The 16,105-nt window shown below is 36.7% G+C and overlaps 1 protein-coding gene across 4 annotated transcripts in view; it reads right to left on the reverse strand.

Moving 5' to 3' along the window:
* RFC1 (replication factor C subunit 1) overlaps positions 1–16,105 on the reverse strand; it is a 75,245-nt gene that overhangs the window by 18,386 nt on the left and 40,754 nt on the right. For 3 of the 4 annotated variants that reach the window (XM_080796750.1, XM_080796748.1, XM_080796747.1), the window contains exons 5-12: positions 14,050–14,282; positions 12,938–13,015; positions 9,770–9,847; positions 8,488–8,575; positions 7,066–7,349; positions 4,567–4,674; positions 2,347–2,526; positions 1,072–1,176 (exon numbers count right to left, since the gene is read on the reverse strand). In XM_080796750.1, coding sequence (XP_080652876.1) covers positions 1,072–1,176; positions 2,347–2,526; positions 4,567–4,674; positions 7,066–7,349; positions 8,488–8,575; positions 9,770–9,847; positions 12,938–13,015; positions 14,050–14,282 — 1,154 coding nt within the window. The remainder of the gene's footprint in view (positions 1–1,071; positions 1,177–2,346; positions 2,527–4,566; positions 4,675–7,065; positions 7,350–8,487; positions 8,576–9,769; positions 9,848–12,937; positions 13,016–14,049; positions 14,283–16,105) is intronic. The other variant, XM_080796749.1, reaches the window with a different exon arrangement.

Here is a 16,105-nt window from a genome sequence, read left to right on the forward strand (position 1 = left end):
CTCTTCCTCTCCCTCTGTCTCTCCCCAACCCCACCTCTCTAAAAAAACAAAAAAAGAAAAGAAAAGAAAAGAAAAAGATGTATTAACATACACATCTAATATAATGTACTGAGAAGAACAAAATACCACTTCTGTGGAATCCTACCAAAAATGTATAACCTCAATCTAAGCATAAGACATCAAAAAACCCAAACTTGGACACATTCTACAAAAGAACTGACTAGTACTCATGAAAAGTCTCAAGTCTGGGAGGTGCCTGAGTGGCCCGGTCAGTTAGGCATCTGACTCTTGATTTCAGTATACTCATGGCCTCAGTATCCTGGGATTGAGCCCCACACTGGGCTCTGCGCTCAGCACGGAGTCTACTTCTCCCTCTCCCTCTGCTCCTCCCCCTGCTTGCACACTCTCTATCTCTAAAGTAAATAAAATCTTTAAAAAAAGAATGTCTCAAAGCCAGGGCACCCATGTGGCTTAGTCAGCTAAGTGTCTGACTTGATTTCGGCTTAGGTCACGATCTCAGGGTCATGAGATAGAGCTTAGGTCAGGCTCTGTGCTCAGTGGGGAGTCTGCTTCTCTCCCTCTCTCTCTACCCTTCCTCTTTCCCTCTGCCCCTCCCCCGCTCGTGCACACGTGCTCACTCTCTAAAATAAATAAATCTTAAAAAGAGAACTCTCGAGGCCATAAAAAGATAAGGAAAGGCTGAGGAACTGTCACAGATTGGAGGAGATATATAAGATACCACAACTAAATGCAGTGTGGGATCCCAGAATAGAAAAAGGAAAACTGGGGGTAATGTGAAGTTCAAACACCACCTGTACTTTTAGTTAGCAGTATGGTATCAGTGTTAATTTCCTGGCTTTGATAACTTTTTTTTTTAAGATTTTATTTATTTATTTGACAGCCTAAGCAGAATCCACCTGCTCAGAAGGAAATAAGGTAGGTTCATCTGTGGTAGAAGGGGAAGTTAATCTTTTAGGCAACAGGCCTTTAGCCACTCATGAAATGTCTCTATGAAATAGGAAAGTTGTTAGATATACCAACTTAAATAAATCAAGTTCATTTTATACAAACCTCAGCTTCAACTGCTATTTCATACTTAGACTTCTTGCCTGGCATAGTTCGAATCAGATTCAACAGGCCATCTTCATCAATAATACTTGTCCCCAAAGCTGCTGCCTATTGATTAAAAACATGAATCATTAAAACCATATCCTAACCATTACTTTGTTTAAAAAAAAAAAAACAAAAAAACAAAAAGAAGAATTCTAGGGTCTGTTCATAGGTGAAAACCACATTTGCAAATTAGAAAAACTGCAGTATTTTTAAAAACCATATTCATGAAAAAGTACCATTAAACAAAGAAAGTAACAAATACATCCCCTAAGAGTGACAGGTTGGCAACGGACATGTCATGTTAGCACTTCTGTGGATTGCTTTATCTTCTCTTCTACCCTAGAAGGGGCAAAGCCACTAGGGCCTTCCAAGACAGACTCGTTGGAAGTTTTTGTTTTCTCCCACCAACTTCCCTGTTAAAATAACTCCGATGTGTTCATCTCCAAGTGATGAATTATGACTGAAGAATCAGAAAAGTCCTCAGCCTCCCCAAACTCCCTCCTAAGCTATGAATAGCAATGTGACAGCTCTGGCCAATGAGACTTCAGGGGAATTCTACAAGAACTATTTCCAGAAAAACTCTTACAAGGCCAATCACAGTTAGTGAGACATCTTGCCACTGCTTCCTTTTTCTGCCTTAAATGTGAACTTGAATGCCTACAGTTATCCTGCAACACAAGGCAACGTGCACGGAGACTAAAGCTACCAGAAGGGTGAGAGAGATGGAGGACAGAAGTAGCCTAGCTACATCACTGAGCTGTGGGGCCATCCCCAGCAATCGTCTGCCTGTGCGATATATGCTGGGTAAGAAAATAAGCAGCTATTCGCCAAACCACATGTACCAGATATTCTGTTACTTGGAGCTAAAGAGCACTAAAAGAGCTTTCAATAAACAAAACTTAAGATGGAGCCTACAGTGGCATATGCAGGAATATTTAGGACTGAAAGAAAAAGAAAACTACATTTGCTTCTATCTTTGAAAAGTGATCTAAACTAGAATATTACACTAGGAAAGTCAACTAAACAGGAAGTGTGCCTTCAACTAGAAAACCAAAATCTTGAAGGTAAAGCCAAGAACACTTCTGTGGAAGAAATAATATAGGGATGAAATTACTTTTCCAATTTTTTTCTTCACTTAACTCTGTGTAGAGGGCATTACAACAAAAGGTCCCAGTAAGACCCTGTCAAGGCAAGGAGGCTATTTCACTGTGCTGAGAAGACAGCAGGACCCACCTTATCACTCTTGGACTGTCCACTATCACGACCCATGACAAGGTAGTTTGTTTTCTTGCTGACATTTCCTGTTACTTTTCCCCCGTAACGCTCAATTAGAGACTTGGCCTCATCTCGTTCAATGGACTCCAGCACTCCTGTGATTACAAATGTAAGGCCTTCCAAGCAATTTTCAGCTCCCTAAAAACCAAAACGTTCAAGCAGAGAGGAAATTACATGGTAGCCTTCCAAAGAAATATTTGGCATCAAAACTGCAGGAAGTTGATTTTTCTCATCTGACATCATAAATAATCTCAGCATGAAAAATTTGCAGGAAATTCACAGCATATAAGCAGAACCTGAAATTAAAGTCTGAGAAATTCTTACGTAGGTTAGCATTTAATAAACTTACAAAGCCAGCAATGAAAAATATACATCCAATACAGTTCATAAACCTTATTAAAATTATCCATTTGTACTACTCTCATGTACTTTTTAATATTTAAACCACTAGTTAACTTGCAAAACTTTAAATAAACAAGATATAATCCACCTACAGAATTTGTTATTGTTAAAAAGTAAAGATTTGATTCTAAAAAGGCTAAACAAGTTTGAGCTCCTGCCCTTCTCTCTGACTGGTTACTCTATGACAGAAAATCTAACAACCTGGGAGTAACTTAAAGGCAAGATTGTATTATCTCTTGATTAGAAAGATAACTTGATATACAAAAGACACTGGCCAAAGAGAACTAGGTAGAGACATTTAATCTTAACTGGAACTAGGTACAGTTACAGGCTTTTTTAAACTTTTACAGTGGTTCAATAAAATGATTCAACCAAGCAAAATGAAAATTATGTAAACCATTCCAAGAGACTTATTTCCCTTTGAATAGAGAATTGAGATCAACATAGACTTAAAACAAGCCTGAAAGGAAAAAGTTAAACAAAATTCAAAGACTGCCCCATTACATGTCCAATCCTTCACCATTCTGGTGAAGAATCTTTCTCCATGGGGGGAAAAAAGCTATGAATCTGCTTGGAGAGAAAAGGTCTGATTAACAACATCTCAAGGTCCCTTCAAGCCCTATATTCTAGGACTGAAATGATCTTGTGAACACTAAAGTATTTAAATTCTTCTCAACAAATTCAAAATGACCCTGGAAAAGTCCACATGCAAGCCTCTTTCCCACACCCTAATCGCCTACCCTGAACTATTGCCCACTGTGACTCTGAATATATATTTTACAACCAATCTCAGCATTTTCAGCCTCTCAACCAAATTTTTCCATTCTAGAACACTTACTGCAGGACCAGCAAGCGACCCAATATCCTCAACCCCTATTCGGTATTCCCTCCAGCACCTTGCCTTCACTGAGTCCCCTAAGGACTCCACTTTGCCTAAAGTCCTCTCAAGCAGGGGCACCTGGGTGGCTCAGTCAGGTAAGTGTCTGCCTTCGGCTTAGGTCATGATCTCAGGGTCCTGGGATCAAGCCCCGTATCAGGCTCCCTGTTCAGCCACTTCTCCCTCTCCCTCTGTGCCACCCCCCCGCATTTGTATGCTCTTTCTCAAATAAATAAAATCTTAAAAAAAAAGTCCCCTCAAGCAGATGAGCTTGCTGAGTCTTTCTTAGTCTGTCTTACACCACATGCAAGAGGCAAGGCTAACACCTTCCTCTAGCCTCCTACACAACCCACCAGCCCCTTAACGTTCACCCTTACCCCTTCTTTATCAGGAAACTACTAATCTCCATTTGTGATCTGATTCCCCTCCCTTTCTACTGCCTCAGAAACCTCATACTACATTTGATTATCCTTCTCTTTCTGGTATGCCTTCAATCTCCCTTTCTGGTGGATCCATACTATCAGCAAAAAGTACTGGTCTTATGACTACCATATTCCTCAAAACTGAGCCCCTCTAGGATTGTGGATTACTTAAAGGAAAATTCTTCTTTATAGAATCAAGCTGTAATTCGTAACACAAATAAATATCCCTAATTCACAAAGATGGTGACTAAGACTTTTTTGTTAAATTTTTTTTAAGTAATCTCTAACCTCCAACGTGGGGCTCAACCTCACAACCCTGAGACCAAGAGCCACACACTCCACAGAGACTGGGCCAGCCAGGCACCCTTGTGTTAACTGTTAATTATCAATTATCTGCTGCTGTGAACACAGTGAACACATGCATGGACCCAGGGGCCAGAGGCCCTTACAGACTAGCCTGCCTCTCAACATTCATACCTTCGGTATTTCTTTGGAGCCCAGAGCTTTGGGACCTTCTCGATTTAAGTAGCTTCGATAAGCTTGATAATTAGTGCGTCTCTTCTCAGAATCTTCAGGACTTATAGACTTTGGGGAAAGGGGAAAAAAAAAACAACAACTGAATAAAGTCATGCAAAATTCACGTAAAATTAAAAATATGTATCACTAAATAAAATTAAGTCACTTCTATCTTTGGTCCTGAAATTAACATTTTAGCTACACAGGTACTCCCCAGTTTAGACATGCCTGGCTTATACACCTCCCTACATCAGCTCTTCTCAAGCTTTTTGACTCTCTAAAGGCACATACTGCCAGGGCCTAATGCAAGATTAGGTATACAAGCCAAACTGCTACCCTCAAATGGAGAAACAAAAAAAGTATATTTTATTTCAAAAATTCATGTGAATTTCAAGTTCTTTTCCATAATATATTCATGCATATTTCAATGAAAAAATTAATTTTCCCTCAAGTATACTTGGTCACACAAGAAGATACCCCATATTATCCCATACCCTTGCACACCCCTAAAACAAAGTAAATGGCCCTATACCTTTGAGTATATGAGCACAACAGGCTGAGAATTGATGGCTTCATATACAGCAGGTTCAAACAACAGGCAAGCTTTGTTCCAAAAAGCTGATACATTTCCATACGCCACCACCTCCCTTCCAGGTTTAATCTCTCCTATTCTGTTTCTCTCAGGAGACCTTACTAAGGGTCTATCTCAGAAAATTCTGGGTAAACTTTTCAAACTATATATCCTTGGACTCACTCCAATTTTCTGAATCAGAGATATGGAGTATGGCTAGGGCATGTGTATTTGGGGGAAAAACATCCTAGATAATTCTGATCTGAGAACCACTACAAGAATGGTCTCATGTTTTTTCTACTTCCCATTTTCCATTTTTTTAACTTGTAAGCCAGTTCAAATCCCTTTGAGAATTGAAAAAATATAACTTTTATACAAATAATTTTAATCAATAAAATAAGTAAGCCTCTTTGGCTATATGTAAGTCATCAGAGGCTGCTCCCAAACTCTAACCCTACTTTTTAAACAGTGGTTCTCAAACGCTGGAGGGCATTCGTATCCATCTGAGCTTATTAAAATATACCTGTCCAGACTACAAAACCATATATTTAACAAGCTTCACAGGAGAGTCCAATGCATACCAAAATGGGAAAATTATTCATTTATAACATTAATTCTACAAAAAATATAATTCTGAATTATAAACCACTTATAAAGTAACTTTGAAACACACCCATTTATGAAGTCCAAATTTAACCAAGGAAGACTGAATTTATTAAACCCTCAGATATTCTCTGAACTGCTAAAAGTAAAAGTTCTAAGTCATTTCTATTCCAACTTTGAAAAATAAGGTGAAGAGTAAAGTAACATTTAAAGATTTCTTCTCCTTTAATAAAAATAGACTGGCCTCTATAAAATGAACATGTTTAGTGTGCCTGAAGAAAACATTCATCCACCAGATAAGTATTTAGTGAAGAAAAATTGGAGACCAAAAAGTTAATTGTTCCCTTAACCATATTTATGAGCACTAACCACAAACAAAAGCATCTAGAAATTACCATTTCACTGTTCTGCACTAAAAAATAATGGTCATGAGCAGTTAAAATAGACAATATTCTACTTTTAGTTTTATGTGCCTAAGAGGCTTGAAGGAATAGTGGCTTCTCACTACGAATCTAAGTTGGTTCCAAGTTACAGATTCTAAGAAATCATTCAATTCTCAAACATATATGGGAACAAAGATTTTGAAAAACATTCTGCATTATTTCATTGTTTTTTGCCTTTGCAAATGATTTCATTATCTCAACACTGTTACACAAGAACAAAAAGGGGTACCCTCAGGACAAACCCAAATTATTTTAATAATAATAGCAAAAACATAGCACTACTTAGTATGTACCAGGCACTATTCCAATATTCCAGTATTAACTCAGATACTGTTATTATCCCTATTTTCACAAACGAGGGAAACCAAATTGAAGAGAAAGGAAGTAACACATCTGCTCCATGGCAGGCTACGTGATCTGTCAGTGGCTCCAGAGTCCGTGCTCAGAGCCACCGTGTTATTATACTCCTGTTTTCTGGGCCTCAGAGGACGAGTTTAAAGTTGGCTCTGCTACTTACTAGCTGCATGATCTTGGAAAAGTTACTGAACTCTTTCATCAGACTGTTTCCTCCTCACTGAAAACTAAATAATAAAAGTAAGTCATCTTACAGGGTTGTTGTGAAGATTACATGAGATATCATATGTATTAGTGCAATCTCCAATACACTCAATAATAAATACTGGCTAGTTTAGCTATACTAATAAGCTATACTGTACAACAGCATCTAAGTCAGATAGCTTAAAAGTGCTATAATGATTTATAAGGCTAAAAATAAAACTTGAAAACAGTCAAACCCAAATCAACACATAGCCCCCAAATGATATACTTTTAGAAAATTTCTACCTCTTTTTTAGCTGGAGAACTTTTGGGTTTCTTAGGAGTTTTTGTCTGTCCTTTTAATTCAACAGCATTTTCTTTTCTTTTTGAAGCCATAGGCTCTGTTTCTTTATAAGAACTCTCTCCCCTTTTTTTCAAAAGGGCCACCTTGGAACTGGCTTTTGGAGAAGTTTCTCCTATTTTGTGAGGGGACGACTTCAAATGTTGCTGAGATCCTATCAAACTTTCACATTTAGATTGCTTCTTGGGACTGCAGTTCTTTCTGTCATCTGAAAATTGTTCTGTTTTTACTAGGAAAAAAGAAAACATTATGACTATGTTTGGGGAAAAAAGGTTCCCCAAATTGAGATTTTTTTTTTCATTTTTCATTTTTCAACTGAATAATCTTAGTAGCATACAATGTCATATCATGATTTCTTAACATTCACATTAAGACTTTAGTTTTTTACACAGAACACTTTTTAAAAAATTAAACATTTGTGCATATTTATATAACCAGTTCAAATTAAAGGATCTGTCTTTTTAGATATAAATGACTAATGGGGTGCCTGTTATGACTTTTGAAATATAAATGATTTAAGGGGCAGCTATAAATGACTTATAGGCATCAGTTAAGCATCCTACTCTTGATTTCGGCTCAGGTCACGCTTTTAGGGTTGTGAGATCAAGCCTCGTGTCAGGTTCTGCACTGGGCGTGGGGCCTGCTTAAGATTCTCTCTCTCCCTCTGCCCCTCCCCACCCCACCAAAATAAATAAGTAAATATAAATGACTCATCACTTCAAATGATATAGTAAACTACATCTAAGACACGGCCTTTACTCCATAGATAAACTTCAATGACCTGAAACAACACAGAGAAAACTGACCCTCTCCCTCCCACTCTCTCCCTTTCCCTGCTCACCTGAGGACACTCTCTCAAATAAATTAATAAATATTTTTTTAAAAAATTCTGTGTTTGTAATATAGTCTAAAAGCCCCAAATCCTGTAATTTCAAGACTATATGAATGAATTTACTTACAGGATTAAGACCATCTATACTAGTAGATGCTTAGATTATTAGGACCAGTAAAAAATAAAACCTACAATTAGCAGGAGAGATTCAGATGACCTGGACAACTACGAGTCAACTCTATGAGCTCAAAACATCTAGTTCTTTGCCATGATACACTGAGACCCATATTTTGCACTACACTTAGAAATTACCATTAACGTGAAACCAAGAACCAAAATACATTTTTTACAACAATCATAGAGTAGACAGGCATTTAACAGCAGCTAATATCCAAATACAACCTTTCAAAGTATCTAAGACCATGCTTCAATACTCCTATGAAATACAAGGCAATTACTGAATAGAATGTTTAAACAAGTTATCATGAATTATCTTCCGTAAATGTTCCAGCTTACTTTCCTCTGTTAGCATTACCTTTATGAGGAGATTTATGTTTTTCTGCTTTACTTAAATTGGCTTGGACAGATGAAAACGCTTCTCTCTCTCCTGGGTCCTTCCGAGCCTAAGAAAATTTCTAAGTGTCAAATGTGACAAATAATAAGAAAACTACTACCACAAAAATAGGTTAAGACTGACCAAAGTTTTAATTTAATTAATTTAAGTTTTAATTCTAAGATTAAGGGTCACCTTCCAAAGCAAGAAGACAATACAATAAATTTTTATTCATTCATCCCTATACCTTCTGAGAAAAATGAAGCATTTTTTTCTTACGTTTAACTTTACAGATGAGGAAATTGATGAAAGGTTATAAAAAATACATCTATAAAAAATTATCACAGTTGTTCCCAACTTGTGAGAATGGAAGACTTGCTTCTGTTTCTTTCATCTCAATTCTCAAATTGTTGGTATTATACAGTTAAAAACTAAAATCTAAACCCAAAAGACTAAATTAAAAAAACAATCAAAAGCTCAAAAGAAGACAGAGCACTTTCTCAAGAAAGGGGGAAAAAAAATCCACTCTCTCCACTGCTCCTCAAATCTCCAGTTTACAAAGAGGTCACAAATTGGGATGCATAACACAGTATTTTTTTTTTTTTTTTGGATAACTATAACTTGAATGCCTTTGGGAGAGTAAGGCTTTTCAAATGACAAAGTGCCCCCAACTCCTTATTGTCTTATATCCACCTTCTGTAAAATCTTCTAAAATAGTCAGATATTGATACTGACAATATTAATAGAATATGATTCAATGGAAACAAGGCTAATTTTTTGGAGATCAAGTGATTAAAAAAAAAACACTGATGCTTTTAAAGATTCCCAGAAATATACTCATTATTTGAGACTGTCCTAACACAGATCTTAAAGTGACCTAACTAGAAATAGCAAAACTGTGCTCCCAAAAAGACAATAATTAACATTAAAGTTATTAACCTCTAAGTTCCTTTGGAACCTCTGTAAGTGTTATCCTCCAAACAAGTACATAAGAACCCATTTGTGACAGAGCAAGTAAAAGTTATAATTCATTGCTTTGTGAAGAAAGGTTCTGGTTGGCTTTGGCTCGATCAACCTTCCTTAAGCAAGTATAAGTTTCTTGACAAGATTCTCCAAAAACATTTTTATAGATTAAAATAATTTAGCTTCTTTCTAGAAGAGTGACTCATGGTTGTTATCTCTAGAGCCTAGAATACACAGGTATGAAAGGGAACCCTGATCTGCAGTGTATACTCAAAGGGCAATCAGCCTGGTGAAACACTACCTTTTTGGTCTTGGGTTCTTCGTCCAACATGGCTAATGTTCTGGCAAACTCTTCATCTTCATGCAGCTGTCTCTCCAGCTGTAAAAAGTATCAACAGAATAAAAGTTGCTTTTTTTCTTTTTGTAAATTAAAGTTTTTAAATGCTTTAGAAGAAACTGGAAAAAACATTTTTCAGAAAGTATGACATTCTTCTCCTTAATATTAATAGTTCACAAAATCACAGGTTTGCTTCATTAAGCCAAATTAGATTTCAGAACAATTTATTTCTAGTTTTACAGGTGAAACAGACAAATTGAGCATATTTTTAGTCACATTTCTCACTTATAAAGTTCAAAGTCTATAGCTTTTTTCTTAACAGTCCCAATACAACACTTACAGATCTCTTTTTTCTATTTATTTTGAACTCTACAAAGAGCTCTGAAAAGAATCTTACCCTAACAGAAAAACAATAGTCTGAAGGGCACACACAAAAAAGTAAGAAATCAAGAAAATTATATTTTCTCTGTACACAATATACAAATGTAACTACCACTTATAATCATCAAATTCTAATTTTCAATCACCAATTCAAATGTATCTGTTCTGACTTCTGAAAATTTAAGTCATCATATCAGAAGTTTTCCTAACATGGCTAATGTAACACACAGATAATATAATTACTTTGTTGTTATTTCTAGTGTTTTCATTTGCAGCAAAATGTAGCTTTTCCAGAAAAGAATGTGTAGCAGCAGAATATAGCTCTCATTTACAAACTAACTGGTTGATAAAATGGCTTAATGTAACAGCAAACAAAAGCCTCCCAATATTATTCAAACAAAGGAAAGAACCTCCAAATCCATCCAAACCAAAAGAAAAGGCTTGGAAATTGGCATATACCTGATGAGAATACAGTAACCAAGCATTTTCTTGTTTTTTCTAAAATGAACTCAAGCTATAAGGAGCCATAAGCAAGCCAGACAGATGCACATCAATACATTCTGTTGCCTAATATATACTCACCGTTAACTGAGCTACATATCTAACGCTAAAACAGTATGAAAGATCTTCATCATCGAAAGGTCTTTCAAACTCTAAACCTCCAATTGCCCGGCAAGGATTTCTGGTTGAACTCTACACCATTTTTCCAAAATTTCACACTACATAGTATCCTTTTAGTAAAAAGGATCTGAGAAGCCAGAACAGAAGAAATGTAAATGGCACCAGAGTTCATGTAATTCAGTGTAATTGAGTAAGATGGAAAAGATTTTGAAAACACGAACTACAAACTGTCAAAGTGATAAAATGTGATCAGATATAGTTCAGAAAACTGGATACTGTTCTCTCGCAATATTTACTAAGAGGCTTTTCTATGCCAAGCCCCGAAATAAGCACTGATGTCACAAAGGTTGAGTGAAACATAAACAGCCCACGTGGGTGGAGCTTAAAGCCTACAAGGAGGGAAACACATAAAATAGCAATTCTAATGCGTGTTTAAAAAATGGGGTGTGACACAGTATGTAGGAGGGGTTTCTAATACAGTTTAGGAAGTGTGAGAAAGTGATCCCTACACTCATGAACAGGAAGGGGGTTGTTCAGGCATCGGGTCTAGAGCCTCTGACAGAGACGAACACTCCTCCTTGAAATATATTTTCATTTTGCTTCCAGAAAATACAAAGATTTCCTCATTTTCCCACTCCACTAGCCACTTTCTTAAATCATCCTCCTCTTCCTGACCTGTACATGTTAACAGAACCCTAGAGTTCAATCTTGAGACTTCTTTTCTGCTTACATACTCTCCCCCTGATCTCATCCAGTTACACTGGTTTCAAATACCATTCAACTGCTAATGTCCCCAAATACACATCTTCAGTTTAGACCTCCCTGCCTACTCCGCAGCCTCCTCCTGACCCCCAGCTCCAGATTCCCCTACCTAAACACCTACTCTGCACCTCCATTTTGAAACCTATTAGACATCTCAAACTCAACATGTCCAAAACCTAATTCTTTTCTTTGTACCAGTGTTCACCTTAATAAATGATATCACCATTCATCTAGTTGCTCAAGCCAAAGAACATGGAGTCATCTTTGCATCTTCTCTTTCCCTCATACTTTATACCCAATCTGTCAGCAACAACTGGAAGGCTGCACCTTCAAAGCACCTTCAAAGATTACAACGACCACTTCTCACCATCCCTTCCATTACCACCAAGGTACAAGCCAACATCTCCTCTCACCTACGTAACCATAACAGTCACCAAACTAATCTGCTTTTGATCTTGCCCCACCATGGTCTATTAGCCTCTCAGCAGCCAGAATAATTTTCTTTTAAGATCCATAAAATCATGTCACTTCTGTATTCAACCATTGCAATGGCTTCTTACTTCACAGAGACCAAAATCCAAAATCCTTACTATTCCAAGTCCTTTTGGTAAGTTCCAGAGACTCGTCATGACTTACAGGATTTCCAAATTCATCAAACTCAAATGTTTCTCCCTCAAGAAAAGCACCTGCTTTTCTGTTTAGAGGAAATCTTCCTCCAGGTAGTCAGCCCCATGGCCCACCATCATCATTTCATTTTGTTCCCCAATGTCACTTCCTCAGTGGGGCCTTCCTAACCCCTCTATTTAAAACAGAACACTCATAACCCCACTAATCATCCCCAAAACTATCTATCCATCCCTTTACTTTTCTTCACAGCATTTATAATGACCTGATTTTTTTTTTTAACTGCAATATCCTTAACACCTAGTGAGAACTGTGCCATGCACTCAGTAATGCTCGGTATTTGTTGAATGAATATAACAGGTTTACCACTCAAGAGAGCACTCTGGAATAGATCTAGGGATCATGAGCATATACACAGAACTTACAGCCACAGGAGTAGACTGAAATTGGCCATAGTGAAAAGAAAATGGATATGACCAAATTAAATTATTTTAACTATACTAAAAGAAGGCTTCCATTCAAAGAAATCTAACAATAAATTTTTAAGTAATTATCCCCTGCTCTGATCATTTATCTTTTACATAAATCTAGATTTTTATATATTAGATTTTAACTTATTTTACACACAACTCTTACAGTAAGAGTCAATCCATAATTAAACTAAAACATCCCAAGTGTCTGCCTGAGTAAACTAAACAGCAAGGTACAAAAGTTGTTAATGATACTTAAACAAAATGCCAATACCTCTGCATCCTCATCAAGTTGCATTTGCTTGGCGATGGCTTCATCATTTAACCTGGAATCATCTGCGTTTTGTGAAGGCTATATTTCAAAGAAAATCAAGCAAGATCAGCAGAAACCTTAAATTAAAAATAAGGTGCTTTTTCTTGACTGTAGCTTATTAAATACACCAATGAGAGAAAAGTTTCTGCTATAAAATAGTCTCAGTGCACACCAGCCAGAAGTTAGGTTCACATCTACTCCCTGACCATACCCAATTTCCTAATGAGCAAATATCCTACAAACAGATGGTTCTCACTTAATTCTACAGAAATGTTCGAAAGTACCCCCAAGAAGACCTGTAGATCAACATCTTGGCTTTAAAAACAGTCCAGAACTTTAGAAAACCAGTACGTGTGAATGGTCACATTTATCCTATGGAGGCACTAATGAAATCAACAAACACACACCATTGGACAGGGTTGAATTCAGGAGATTACTTTCACTATAACTTATCTGTATTTGTTTTCTAAATGTTCAGAAAAAAATAAATCCAACTTCAGCCAAAGTAAAAAGGTCAAAAGTATAACAGGTAAGCCCTATTTGTGAGTTATATACTTATGACCTATTTGGGAAGAAGCTTATCATCTAATTTGGTCTGGCTGAGGTCAATGGTAAAGTGAGTTTGCATTCTAAGTATTTAAACTCTAAGAATTACAATCTATCCTTATGATTTAAATTATCTTTTCCCACTTTCAAATATTAAAAAAAAAAATGTGCTGGGGCACATGGATGGCTCTGTCAGTCATGATGCCAGTGGGGTCCTGGGATCGAGCCCCACATGAGGCTCCCTACTCAGTGAGGAGTCTGTTTCTCCCTCTCCCTCTGCCTGCTACTTCCCCTGCTTGTGGTCTGTCAAATAAATAAATAAAATCTTAGAAAAAAAATTAAATGTGCAATATTCTAATTTCCTCATCCTCTAAAATTATGGCAATATGTTTTATCATAATCATAGGAAAATTATTTTCATTAATAAAATATGTTGACCTATTTTTAACATCTGACTTTCTATTAATGTAACAGTGAATGAATGGGTACAAATCCTGAACATTCTTGCTTGCCTGTTAAATACTCACCTCTTTTCTTTTGCTTGCTACCATCTTCTTCTCTGATCTTTGGACACTTCCAGTTCCAAAATAATCAAGCACTGACGTGGGGGTAAGTTTTATTGGTGATAAAGGTTTATTCTTGGTCTTAGTGTTTTCTTCATTCTTTTTCATGTTTGATGCTCCAAGATAACTATTTGTAGATCCTCCATTCTCTTTCGATTTAGAGGCTGCTTTCTTACACATAAAATCATCTTCTTCATCTTAAACAGAATATAACCAAATACTGTGATAAAACATCGATTCTAATTATACAAAGCAACGACTTACCCAGGTTTAAAAAAAGCATACTAAAGCTATAGAATGCTGATTTCTTTTCTTTCTATTTCCTGAATTCAATACTCATCCTCACATTGACCAGTACCACAGATATAATAAGCAATTTTCGCCAATTACCACCCAGAGTACACAAATATATTTATTTATGCATGTAGTCAACATTATGTGCTGACACTGAGGATATAGCAGTGAATAAAAAGGATAAAATCCCTGACCTCATGAAGCCTGGAGTCCAGAAGAGGAAAAAGATAACAGAAATAAACAAATACATGCTGTCAAGTTGTAATTGCTATAAAGAAAAAGTAAAATAGGAAAAAGGATTAAAGAGGAACGAGGGGTGCTCTTTCGGTTATGGTGGTCCAGGAAAGCCTTTCTGATGAGCACTGAAGACCTCTCAGGCAATGACAACTACAAGCGCAGAAGCATGAATGTGAGTGTGGTTGGCAGTCATCGTGACTGCAGCACAATGAAGGGGCTATAGCACTAGAGTTAAGGTGACAGAGGTAGGGGCCAAATCATGTAGGACTCTCTAGGTCACGGAAAGAACGTTAGTTTCTATTTAGAATGGGAACCCACTGAAAAATTTTTAACAGAGTATTAAGTGATCCAACTTAAGTCCTATCCTTTGGAGAACACACTGTCAAGAGGTAAAGCGAATGCAGGAAGACCATGATGAAAACTACTGCTGTTCCAGGAGAACTACTGATGCCTTGGACAAGGTGGCATTTGCAGAGGTGGCAAGAAGTCCGGCTATATATGAAGGTGGACTGTCTAGCAATATCTACCCCTTCATTTAAGACTTTAAGCATTTGTTTTGTTACATTTTATCTTTCTAAAAAGTTCCCATTAAACATCTGGTTTTAAAATTTTTTCTAAGCCCTCTAGTCTTTCTAATGCTTAGATACCACAATGTACCTCAAAAGGGTCTTAAATAAACTTTTTTTGTTGTTTGGTTCAGTGATTCACAAGATAAAAAGCTCTTTGCGTTGGCCTAATAACCAAAGAAATCCAATAAAAAGAAAAATCTACAAGGCAATTGTGAAGACTAGGTCAATGGGGATGAAGAGGGTCACTTTATAAATCTGGTGTGCAAGGCCACATAGAAGTGAGTCACTTCCTCTCAAGTCCGCCCTCACTGAACCAAGAGCATTTGCCAGGCACTGTGCTATTCCTCTGTGGTTGTCATCTCAAAGAGGAAAGTACCTAAGATATGTAAAAATCAAAAAGCATTTAGTCTTACCTAATTATTATGTTAAAATGGAACTATAAACTTTACAAAATGTAACCCTTACAGGTTTCTGATTACTGAACATAAAAAGTAATCCACCACTTAAAGCAAATCCACTACAAATGAACTGTTCCTTCACTACAAATTCCCAAAGAATTTACACCTCAGGGGCCTACAATAGTGATGGATAAATTTATAAGATGACTCCACTCTCCTTGCCACCACCAACTGGACCAGGAGTGGATACTTATCAAGATGGGGGTCAATCTTACCCTTGATCAGTCTGCCGAACTAACATGCTTAAACTAAGACACTAAAGATTCATTCCTGCATTCAGTAAGATATGACAACGGCATAACAAATATTTGATAACAAATTCCATTTTGTTTATTAAGCTAGGTTTTTTACAGTAAGCAGGTTTTAAACCACAACCAAAAGATTTTAATTAAAGCATATTTGTTTTATTTATCTTCAACATGTTCAATCTACCTTCATGCTTAAAATAAAAATTCATTCGTA

This window comes from Martes martes, assembly GCF_963455335.1.
Source record: "Martes martes genome assembly, chromosome: 2".
Classification (NCBI taxonomy): Eukaryota; Metazoa; Chordata; class Mammalia; order Carnivora; family Mustelidae; genus Martes; species Martes martes.